This window comes from Azolla caroliniana, unplaced genomic scaffold (assembly GCF_043228905.1).
Source record: "Azolla caroliniana isolate FFs.n. ecotype wild unplaced genomic scaffold, voAzoCaro1.0.p SCAF_18, whole genome shotgun sequence".
Classification (NCBI taxonomy): domain Eukaryota; kingdom Viridiplantae; phylum Streptophyta; class Polypodiopsida; order Salviniales; family Salviniaceae; genus Azolla; species Azolla caroliniana.
In genome coordinates, this window is record NW_028230453.1 from 8,224,834 (window position 1) to 8,237,310 (window position 12,477).

The 12,477-nt window shown below is 44.6% G+C and overlaps 1 protein-coding gene across 1 annotated transcript; it reads left to right on the forward strand.

The window, feature by feature from the left end:
* Positions 1-9,918: 9,918 nt before the first annotated feature.
* LOC147852346 (calmodulin-6) lies at positions 9,919-11,899 on the forward strand. The gene is made up of 2 exons (XM_087333995.1): positions 9,919-10,052; positions 11,282-11,899. The coding sequence occupies exons 1-2, from the start codon at positions 9,977-9,979 to the stop codon at positions 11,653-11,655; spliced, it is 450 nt and encodes a 149-aa protein (XP_087190121.1). The 5' UTR covers positions 9,919-9,976; the 3' UTR covers positions 11,656-11,899.
* Positions 11,900-12,477: the final 578 nt, after the last annotated feature.

The following is a 12,477-nucleotide window of genomic DNA, read 5'->3' on the forward strand; positions in this document are numbered from 1 at the left end:
TTGCAGAATACACAAAAAGGATGTTGTCGCTTACAATCGCGATCCAGGAATTCGTTGGGTGTCTTGCGTTTCCCAACAAATTGCGACTGCTTAGTCCCGGGCGCTTCGTTGGGTTTGTTATGGTCCTTCTTCGAAGTGCGTTGATAGCGAAGAACTATTTCAACGGCCTCTTCGAAGGATTTTGGATCCTTATCGTGCACTATCCAGTGATAGTCCGAATTGGGGATGCCATTGACAAAACAAGCTATCAACCAATTGTCCCCTTCTAGACCCGATTTTTGGATTTGGGTTCTAGCATGGTGAACATAGTCTTCTAGCGAGGAAAATTTCCTGCTAGAGAGGTTCATTAAAGCTTGTGCTGCCTCGGTTCGAGAGGGAGGTTGCAGAAATTGGCCCTTAAAAACCGTGACAAAATCTGTCCGGGTATCGGGCAATTTCCCCATAGTACGGAGGCCACGCCACCAGGCGGCGGCCTTACCCCCGAGTTCTCGGCCGACATATGCAATCTTCGTACTATCTGGCGTGGGATAGAGCTCAAAATGAGACTCCCATCGTCCCAGCCATGTGCAGATTGCTTCTTCGGTTCTTTCCTTTTTGTCTCCCGTAAATGGCTTAACGACAAATGATGGTTCACCTTGTCGCTCATCAGGTCTATTAGTCTCACGTTGTAGGCTAATGACACGTGCCTCAAGAGCACTCTGAGATTGCCGAAGTTCGGTCATCTGTTGAGCGGTGAAACTAAGGAATTGGGTTATTTGTGCCAAATACATCTCAGTGGACATTTGTCCAGGAGGATTCCCTTGAGTTCCTTCCGCTTGAGCGGATGACATCGGGTCGTTAATTTGAGCCATTAAAGATTATTTCTGGAAAAGAAATAGGATAAGGTCAGAGATATAGTCATAACATCTTGTCGTGATGTAAACATATCATGGGCGAGCATTAATCGATATCATTATCTCACGTCAATACCCCTCTAGACGTATGAGATGAGGTTCAAGATCAGGTTACTATGGTAACACAAAGGTGTTTTAAAAACCATGGGGGTGACAAATAAATGTCTTTCCCTGATCTCTATATCGATTTTTTCATGGTGGCTCCCCGAGGCTCAACCATGTATGTTCGCGTCATGAATAGTTTATACACGAAAAAAAAAATGTTAACAATAAACTATGTTTCGGTGCCCACATAAGTGGTTTCGGCTCTTTAAGTCCTATTACGAGGACCCCGAGGTGCACTTAGACCTTAAGTCTAAACATGTGTTATAGTCATATGTATCAAGGATGTTGTATGGTCTTGGTCATATTTGAACTCGAGACCTCGAGAACAAATACATTAAACACTTGAGCCAACCAAGTAAGTTGCTCTTCTCGAATGCTTAATGTTTGATGCGTATAAGAGATATGCGAGGCAATTGATCATATACGTTTTTTTAAAAGAACATATATGTCAAGGGTCCTTATTTCGCCCTCATTTACCAACACTATGTTGGTACGTTACCTAACCTCAAGTCTCGTAATTACGATGGCATATGTCAAAGGGCAACCTAATGGTCAAGCCAAATGAGCCCTCGTTTCGTAGTAGGCTCACGTGGGCCATCACATGGTCACGTCATTACGAATGCCTCTCGTAAGAACGAGCTCATGGTGGCATCGTATCCATGTAACGAGGGAAGGATGTTGGATACGTGCGTCATTGGAGCGACCTCACTTGAAGTGGGTCAAGCCCTACGTACTCAACATCATTTTGGCTATTGGCGTTTCTTTACGTAACGAAATCGAGGTCGTCAACGGGGTTATCAACAATAAAAAAATGTTGAAAAAGGGATGGTGACAACGCCATTCTCACAAAAATGTGAGGACGGCCACCAACATCCTTTTCCCGATCATGACAACTTTCGATATAATCACGTAATAACGAATATACACATATGGTTACTTATCACATATATACGATCAAATACGTATATATGTGACCACATATGCCTATATTCAACATATCGTTATAGTAAATAGCCACAAATGATGTGATCGAGATACGTAATCGAGGTATATACCTCTACGCACACGAAACATCCACAAATAAGAGATCATCGTAATACGCAATGGAGGTATTGACCTCTTACGCATACGAGACCAAACGCATATCGTTTACAACAAATCAAGGTATGAAACTCATACGCAAACGTAACATATGTTCGTGAACGTAATACGTAATTGAGGTATTAACCTCGTACGCATACGACACTCATCACATATTATTAACATGTCAAACGAGGTATTGACCCCGTGCACATATGTAAACGTTTTAGATAATCAATTAAAGACCACTACAACATCATTGATTTAATGAAAAAAATTACATATAAACTAAACACATGATTAGATGGGAGAAGAGAGAATAGAAAGAAAAATTCTAGAAAGAGTTACCGAAGTTCTTTGTTGATCGTTGTCTGGATCAAGGCCAACCGCACAACGATCGATCAGCATCAATCAAAAGACAAATGAAGAACAAAGAAACATTAGTACAAAAAATCTGATACCAAATATTATAGATCTTAGTACTAACGTAAGCTTAAGATAAGGATAATGAAAAGATAGATAGAAAGGAGAAAGAGAAAGAAGGGTGCCGATCCACCCGACCACCCCCGAGCGAAGGGATCGAGACGGACGCGAGCCTCGATCGGCGTCCCATACCACCGTCGTGGCGTCGAGTCGTACCTGGTGCTGGCGCGCTCGCTACAAGAGTTGACCCACCACACGAGCAGAGTCTCGATGTAGTCAAAAGATGCCCAAATGAGGGTAGCTAGGCCTCTTATTTATAGCGAAACCCAAGGCCCCCAGGCAAGTTCACACTTGACCTAATGGGTTGTCTCAATCCCGAGGATTAAAAGTAATCCTCCCCTTCTTTACACTCTCATTTAACCCTCACACTTATCCACGTGTATAGATTACTACGGTAAATTCTTACCACGGGATATTATATGGTCATGCTCGTAACACAGCTCTAGCTTATTCATCCGATCCGGATCCAGTTGAGCTTGCTCGCTCAACACTCCCCCTCAAACTCAATTTGAGGTCGGATCGTGATGTCAGTATCTATGGTAGTTAGTTATTCCGTCCGACTCCTTCTAGCGTCCTGCCGCCTCGCTCGCGCTCCTTGTCCGGTCCGGTTCTTCCTTCCACGACCCGTCCAATATTGCGCTTCCCGACCTTCTTGGTCGACATGTCTACGCAATTTTCCCTTCTCAGGTTCCTCGTTGTCATGACTCCGACACTTGTCGACTGGCCGGTTCCTTTGTGTTGCCGTTGACTTCCGCTGCCTTCTCATCCACTTGACCTTTAGTTGATCTGAGTCATCCGAATCCAACTTTTGAATCGAAATGGCTGTCTCCGATTCATTCCAGCTCTTGTCCGAGTTGGTAGTCTCCAATTCGTCTTCCGTTTTTAGGCCTTTCACAACATCGAACCATGTCCGGGTCTTGGCCTTCTCCTTCCAGTCGGCTCTGTCCTTTTTGAGTTTGTTGCCGCTGCCACTTGCTCCGACTTGCTCGGATATGTCGACTTTTCCAGTTGACTCGGCTTCCTTTTTCTTCTTATCTCCCCTTGTCTTGGTTTGTTCCTCTTTCTCTTCGGCTCCTTGTTCGGTGCCATTACCTGTTTTGGTTCCCGTTCTCCCCCTCAAGTGCGGTACATCGAGATGTTGAATGCCGAGCATCTCCGAAAAGTGTTGCAACTTGTCCGATTCGAGCGGCTTGGTGAAGATGTCAGCAACCTACTGATCTGTGTGAACATACCGAAGTTTAACTTCACCGCTGAGGACCTGCTCACGGACAAAGTGATAATGCACTTCTATGTGCTTTGTCCGAGCATGGAATACAGGGTTCTTGGCAAGCTGTATGCTGCTTACATTGTCGCAATACATCAGGATCGGGGTCGGCACATCGATCGGGAGGTCTCACAATAGTTGCCAAAGCCAGATGGCTTCACAAGTGGCATTGGTTGTGCCCCAATATTGAGCCTCAGTGCTCGACAGAGCCACTGGTGGCTGCTCCACGCAACAGCCACGCTACCAAGAGAGAACATATAATCGGAGGTGGATCGACGATCCGATGCATCACCAGCCCAGTCCGCATCGGTATATCCAACTAGCTTCCCAACTATACCGTGTCGGTATAACAGTCCCCGATGCCGCTCACATATCACAATAGTCGATGCGGGCAGTGAAGGTGCTCCACGGTCGGCTTCTACATAAACTAGTTGATCACTCCGACTGGATAACTGATGTCGGGTCGGGTGATTGTCAAGTAGATAAGGATTCCGAAAATTTGTCGGAACCGTTTCTTATTGTAGGCTGGTCCGGAGCCGGGATGTAGCTTCAGGTTCTGGTCCAGGGGTGTGGAGATCGGTCGGCATTCCGTCATGCCGAACTTGTACAACATATTCAACACATAATGGCGTTGTGAGAGAAATATGCTATCGGGGGTCCGGATCACCTCAATCCCAAGAAAATAACAAAGGTCCCCCAGGTCCTTCATTTCAAATGCGTCCGACAACTGGGACTTCACACGGCCGATTTCGTCGAGTCTGGCTCCGACGATGACTAGATCATCTACATATAGTAGGATACAAACCGGACCGTCCGAACCTTTCCAGATGAATAGTGAAGAGTTGGACTTTGAGGCCACAAACCCCATCTTATGCAATCGGTGCGTGATTTTCGCATTCCAAGCTCGGAGGGCTTGCTTCAGACCATAAAGTGACTTTTTGAGTCAGAACACCACTGACTTATTCAACCCTGATTGAAAACTGGGGGGTTGGATCATATAGACCCATTCTTCAAGGTCACCTTGAAGAAATGCATTCTTCACGTCCATTTGGTGAAGATGTCATCCCCTTGCCACAACAATAGCCAGTACCACAGGAACCGTCGTCATTTTCGCTACCGGAGTGAAGGTCACGTCGTAGTTGATTCCGTGGGTCTGTGCGTATCCCTTTGCCACTAACTGGGCATTGTATCGGTTGACCGAAACGTCGACATTGTACTTTACCTTATATACCCACTTATAATCTATACGTTTACAATGACGGGGATAGTCAACTAGGTCCCATGTGTCGTTGGCATCCAGTGCCCGCATTTCTTCCTCCATAGCAACACGCCAATTTGCGTCTTTCGCTGCTTCTGCGTAGCTCTCCAGCTCACGCACTTCCACCACCTTGGTCATGTACACATAGTGATGCACCATGTACTCATTGTATCCATACCATTTTACGGGGATCTTTTGGAGGGTTGACCGGCGCAATTTTTCGGCAGCCGGTTTGAGGCCCTTCTTGGCCGGTTTAGACTTCGTTTCTAAAGTTTGGCCTTCATCCTTTCCAGAGTCAGATTCGCTTTGATTTGACCCTTCATTGCCGGTGTCGTATCCCGACATCTTCTTCTTCCCTTTCTCTTTGTGCGTCAACAGTCTCCTCGGTTCCTTGCGCGGGGAGAGCATGGGAGAGTCTCCACTACTCGCCAGTTCTTCATCCGACTGGTCATTCCAACTCAGCTACTTATTCGGCCCACTTAGCTGGAATGAGATTGGACTCTCATCTAGAGTACGAATTCTTCATCTTCTACCCGAACCTCTCCGAGTTCACTAGCCTCATCCTTCGGATTCGGGTCTTCGTCGGGAGTTGGAGTCGATAGAGAGTACCATGATGCCGACTCATAAAACTCGACATCTCAACTTACTCGGACCTGTTTAGTCCAGGGGTTATAACACTTATACCCATTCTGTTCATGCGAGTAGCCGATGAGTATGTATTTCTCCGACTTTGGATCCAGCTTCCTCCGCTTTTGATCCGATACATGCACGTATGCTATGTTACTGAATATCCGAAGGTGTCTCAAATTTGGCTTCCACCCGAAATATAGCTCATGTGCTGACACCTTATCTCCAATCTGGTTTTGGATGTAGACGGCCGTCCGGACCACCTCAACTGAGTAGAACCTGGGCATGCTTTTCTCCTCCAGCATTGCCCTTACCGTGTCGACAATCGACCGGTTCTTTCTCTCGGCCACACCATTTTGTTCTGGTGTGTATCAGTAGCTGAATTCTCTCCAAATTCCTTTTTGCTACAGATAACTGTTGAATTGGCCGAAAAAGTATTCTTTTCAACCATCCGACCGTAGGCACTTGATCTTTCTTTTTGTTTCCCTCTCCACTAGGCTTTGTTGATTTCCGGAAACAGTCGAAGACTTCACTTTTCCTCTCAATGAGGTAGATCCATGTGTGCCGGCTGTAGTCATCGATGAAGGAGACGAAATACCGACTCCCGCCAAGACTAACGTTCTGTGTCGGTCCCCATACATCCAAATGGATTAAGTTGAGCTTGTTAGGGCTCCGATTTTGTTCGGTAGGGAATGGAAGCCGGTGTTGCTTCCCGGGTTGGTAGGCTTCACATATTTGGGTCTTCCGGCCACTAAATTTTGGCAATCCGAGAACAACCTGTTTCGATTGCAGGTCTTCAAGCCTCCGGTAGTTGACATGGCCGATTTGCTTGTGCCAGAGATCGATGTCCGATTCAATCTTCTGTCCTTTGGCAAACAAGGTGGTGCCTATGTCATTGGTTGTTGAGGATTAACATCCTCCCGTCTCTGCGCCATTGCGTGATTATCCGGTCCTCTTCCTCGATGAAGCACCCGAGGTGCGTAAACTGCACATGCATTCCCTAGTCGACAATTTGTTCAACTGACACCAGGTTCTTTGTGATTGTTGGAACGTGAAGTACATTCATCAGCTTTCCCTTTTGTCCAACATGGCTTAAAGGGACTTCTCTGACATGCACAATTGGGTGAGGGGTGTTGTCTCCAGTTTCGACAATTCTCGGTTGTTCCGGTTTCTCTAAAAACGAGAACCACTCTTCATGGCTCGTCATGTGATTAGATGCTCTGGAATCAACGTACCACACTTCCTCCGATACGGAAGTGGTCTTCTTCATCGAGTTCGCCTTGTGCTTCATCATGAAGGTTGGCTTTACCGGTTTTCCCGGTTCCGGATCCTTCCGATCCTTTTGCGTAGTGCGAGCTTCCGGTTTCCTTGTCCGACCTTGTCGGATCCAGATTTGTCCGAATTGGCGCGCTTCTTCCAGCACTCGCTCTCTTTGTGGCCTTTCTTGCCACAATACCAGCATTCTGTGTCGGCCTTCCCTTGCCAGTTTCTGGCGCCGTTTTGACTCCCCCTACTCGTGGAGGGTTCAGAACTACTGTTGGCACTGTCTCAGTGCCTTCGATTCAGCTCTTGCTAGCCGCCTCCATTGCGTGCCGACCCACCTCATCCTCCACGCCCAAGGGCCGGTCCGCCTCCGTGTAGAACATTTGGTTGTCCAGTTGAGTGGTCCTTGACCCACTCGCGTGGTTTTCTTCGACCATCAGCATCGATTGCAGGTCGAAGAAGGACAATGGCTTCTCCCGGGTGCAGATCGCCGTCCGGATTGGCCTGTACCATTGTGCTAGACCACCAAGGCAAATTTGTACCATTTCGTCTTCGTCCACTGTCACATTGATGGACCCATGTGCGTCACAAATCTCCTTTATTTTGGTGGTGTACTCCGTAATTGACATATCTCTCTGTCAGATGTTGTTCATCTCTTGCCGGAGCAGCAATTTACGGGCTATGAAACTTGCGGTGAAAATCTTGCGAAGATTTTCCCATGCCTCCTTCGACGTTTTTGCATCCTTGATGTAGCCGAGCATCTGATCGTGCACACAGGATGCGAGGCAATACAACACTCTGCTCGCTCCTTATTCCCATGTTGGGAAGTTCTTGTGTGCCGGCTCCGACACTACATTGTTTGTTCCTTCCACATAGCTCCAATAACCATGCCCCAGTAGGTACTGGTGCATTTTATATGACCAAGATGCATAGTTGCTCCGGTTGAGTTTTTCTGTGGGAAGCTAACTTGCCATACCTTTGTCCATCTTGGTTCTCTTCTGTTCTTCACCGGGTGTTAGGGTTTGTCTTTGAAAGCGTCTATCAACTGCAGAGGAGTCTCAACCCTCGCACGCTGATACCATGTTAGAGTTAATATGTGGAAGCGTATGAGAAACCGGCTCAACCGGATACCAATAGAACGTAGAGAAGAAGGTTTAATGGAGACCTTACACAAAGAATACATGAGAGAGATAGAGAGAGCAGAACATGAAATCAATTCAAAAATAATAATCCTTTGTACATAGAATGTGCTGAGAGAGCACTTTTATACAAGTCCATAAAGGACTAACAAAAGTACTGATAGGTACTTCAATGCTCATATGAGCGATTGACACTGACTATGCCTATGTACTAGGCTAAATCCGTAGGCCTCTAATGGCCTACCAGTTTCAATCCGATCCGGCTCCTGGTTCTGAATATCATCCGGACACCGATCCGGCTTTGGCTTATTCAGCCGACTTGGATCCGGTTGAGCTTTCTCGCTTAACAAGGAGTAAGAGAGGGCGTGAGAGTGAGGAAACTTTGTTGTAACCGTCGCTTGATGAAGAGGAGCTTAAGGTTTGGCTTAGAGTCTCTTGTTGTATTCCTTCCTTCTATAATTATCTAGTTTGGAGTTTGCGGACTCCGCGGGTTCTCCCATTCAGGGTTTTCCACGTAAAATATCCGTGTTTGTTGTTTCTTGGTTGTTGTGGTTCTTGTGTCTCTCATTTTGTACGTGTTGACCAACTGTGGCCGGCTACATATTCTTAACACATTGGGTACCCCCCAACAATTGTCTAGACGGGGCATGTCGAAAACTTTGCATCCTTTACAATATTGGGGCCTCCATTGGTGTAATTATGGGCATTCATGCCTTGTGTGATAGCCATGGCAAGTTGGGCACCCAATATGTTCTCTTCTGTTGGAGGATGTGTTGGGGTTGGTGTGGGTTCAAGCCATTTTCATTTGTTGGTTAGGGCCTATGTTGGCACTTGGAGGCCCAACATAGCATAATCAAATGTCATCACTATTGAACATGCTTTTCTGAATGATATGCACATTATTAAGAAATTCTGTAGAGTTTGGGCATAAAGCCCGTGGATGAACTAACTCATGAGCTTATCGTTTATGGGCCAAGGTTGCAACGCATATGCTCTTGTTGCTCTTGCAGTGTTGATGTAAGGAGTGTGAGTCATCGTTGCATGCTTCGTACGACGTTCGATTGAAGAAAATAAAACTAGATCTAGAGAAAACGGCAACAACACTAACTGAGGGTGGGTCAACATTTCGGTAGAGCTAATCATGCAAGCAAAACGTATGACAGACTGCTAAAAGGTTGGTTCGATTGACATGACACTGGTGAGGTGGGTGAAGATGAGACCAAATCATCCTCCCAAACCGGAAAGAGAGAAAGAATGTGTGTGTGTGTCGGGGGTTTCTATAAGAATCGGCAATGGCTTGGCTCAAGCCTAAACCGAGCCATTAAAGCCGTTTTAAAATAGTTTGGCGGTTCGGTTCGGTTCGGTTCAAAGCTTGAGCTTCGTTAACTAGTTTCAGCTCGGTTTGGGATGGCTCAAGCCAAACCGTTTTGGGCTAAACTGGTTCCCAAACTAGCTAAGGCTAATTGCTTTCGCTAAATTTGGCTCCTAAACCGGTTCAATTCAAGTTTGAAAACTCCCAAACCGGTTTGGTTTGGACAATGGCAAACCGGTTAAGCTGAAACCGAACTGGTGCCGATGCCTACCGGGGTCGGGCATAGACTAAGGCGATGGATGATAAAGAGATGGGGTGAGGAGGAGGGGTAGCTTTGGGAATTTAGTGAAACCTTTGTGTTCCTTCTTCTTCTTCTTCTTCTTCTTCTTCTTCTTCTTCTATCATCAATCATCATCTTGGCAAAGTCTCTACATACATACTTCTCATACATACATACGTAAGTCTACTTACATACATACTCCCTTCCTCTCCCTTCCTTCTCTTTTGTACGAACCCCAAAAGAGATCTCTGTGTGTGTGTCTGTGTGTGGCCATGGCGGATCAGCTCTCCACCGATCAGATTTCCGAGTTCAAGGAAGCTTTCAGCCTCTTCGACAAGGATGGCGATGGTATGTCTGCTATTTTAACTCAACTACATACGCTCTTTCTCTCTGTCCCTCTCTCTCTCTCTCTCTCTCTCTCTCTCTCTCTCTGTGCTGTGCTGTTATGAAAGGCAGAAATTCTTTCCTTCTCTCTGTGTGTTGTTGAAAAACCTGTAAGATCTCTCTTTCTCCTCTCTGTCTGTTGTTGTTGCGGATGTAAGATCTTTCTCTGTCTGTCTCTATGTAATGTAATGTTAACAACGAAAGGAAAGAGCTCTCTGGCCCTTAGCTTTTTTTTTTGAACTGTTTAAACTGTTTCTGAGTGAGTCCTCCAGCTTAGTAATCTGTTTTATCACTATCTCTGTGGAGATTTAAAAATCTAGGGTTTATACTTTCGGCATTTGAACCTCTTCAAGAGATGTGAGAGCTCACCAAGTTTTCCCTCTTCACAATGATCGATCTATATATGTTGAGATGGAATATGATCTCAAAAGAGAGGGCATTTGGTGATCTTATCTGGTTGAGGTGTAATACGACCACAAAAGAGAGGACATTTGGCCCTCTTCCTCATGATCTATACTTGTCGGATGTGATATGATCACAAAGAGACGATCTCGTCTTCTTCCTGATGATCTATACTTTCCTGAAATGGAAAATTTGGTATTCTAAATGTTGGTTATAGATATGCTTCTTGAAGGAGAATATAGATGAACTCAAAGAGGGGAGCTTGGCCCTATACCCATTTCATGAACTCTGTTTCCATTCATGGAATAATTGGGACATCCAGAAAATATGTTTCTTTGAGGTTTGGCTCAGACTCTGTTTAGAAAGAGTACGTTTGAGTGTTCTTCAAGTAAGGAATTCCTTTGACGACATTCTGGACGTATTATATTTTTTCAGAATACCATTTGGAAGAAACTAAGAATGTTTAATCAAGGATTCTCGTAAAGACATTTGTATATCCAGTTTTTGGGTGGTTTGGTTCCGAAAAGCGAAAACCTTTAAATTGATGTCTTTTGTAACCACACGTGGCTATGCTTGAGGCTTAGTTTGTGGTCAGAAATAATAGATCTGAGTGTTTCTAAAGTGATGAATGACGTTGAATATATTCTTGCTAGATGTAATGTTTCTTGTTCATCTGGAAAATTAGAGGTTGAGGAAATTTTGGGAGGGCATCCTTCCCAATGTGGATGATAATGTTTCCGAAACACAGTTTCCAAATGCTAATAAATGGAAATTTTCTCCTTCTGTGTCAGGTTGCATAACAACCAAGGAGCTTGGAACAGTGATGCGTTCATTGGGGCAAAACCCAACTGAAGCTGAGCTACAAGAAATGATAAATGAGGTCGATGCAGATGGTAATGGAACAATTGATTTCGCTGAGTTCCTCAACCTTATGGCCCGCAAGATGAAGGAAACTGACTCAGAGGAAGAGTTGAAAGAAGCATTCCGAGTCTTTGATAAGGATCAGAATGGCTTTATCTCTGCTGAAGAGCTTCGCCATGTCATGACCAACCTCGGAGAGAAACTTAGCAATGAAGAAGTGGATGAGATGATCCGAGAGGCCGATGTTGACGGTGATGGCCAAATCAACTATGAGGAGTTTGTGAAGGTTATGATGGCCAAGTGAGAAACCTCTTTTTTCTTTTCAAAGCACACAATTATTTTGATATATATGGTCTTTTGGGGGATTCAATATTCAGCTGAAGTTTAGATGTCTTTTTAACTCCTAATCATTATCTTTTGTAATACTTGGTTTGCTTACTTGGAGTTTTGTTTGCTGGGCATTCACTCGATTGACACCTTTTGAAGACAGTCACTCTAGAGAAATGTTAGTTTGGTTTTCACATGAAAGATTGGATTGCTCTATTGTATCTAGTTTGCCAATGACCCATGTTTGACATTTTGTTGATGTGTAACATAATGATGAGTTAATAGTCTGTGTGAGTTGCATGTTCTACAGTCAAGCTAATTTGAAATGGCTATTCAACTATTCATTTTAACAAGAGTTCTTTATTTGGTTCCATTGCTTTCAGTTACGAATCAATTATAGATTATGACTTTGAAAAGAATCAGCTGGGAGCATGCGATCTGATAATCTCGTAAACAAGCTAAAAACCTTTGAAGCCGTAATTATAAGAAAATCAACATAAAATTGATCCCCTATTTCATCGCTATGAATCCTATTGGTAAACAAAACAACGTATCACTAACCAACACTGTATAATACTCAAGTCTTGTGTCAATTTTATTTGTGTTCAGAATCTTTATCTGTTTTATTAGGCTATTTCACAAATCTGCTTGTATGGAGCTATGTGATCTATATGATGAGGAGAACATTCAAGTTCTAGTACAGCATTATAAAGGTAATATAGAGAGATTGAATAGCCTACTCTTGCAATATTTCACTAGTTTTGTGGACTATGAAGGTTAGAGTTCGTTTGGTAGATTT

Excerpts from the sequence above, each read along its gene's own strand:
- LOC147852346 (XM_087333995.1), top strand. The coding sequence starts at position 9,977 with ATGGCGGATCAGCTCTCCACCGATCAGATTTCCGAGTTCAAGGAAGCT. Across the intron at positions 10,053-11,281 it reads CTTCGACAAGGATGGCGATG|GTTGCATAACAACCAAGGAG; the intron begins GTATGTCTGCTA and ends CTTCTGTGTCAG.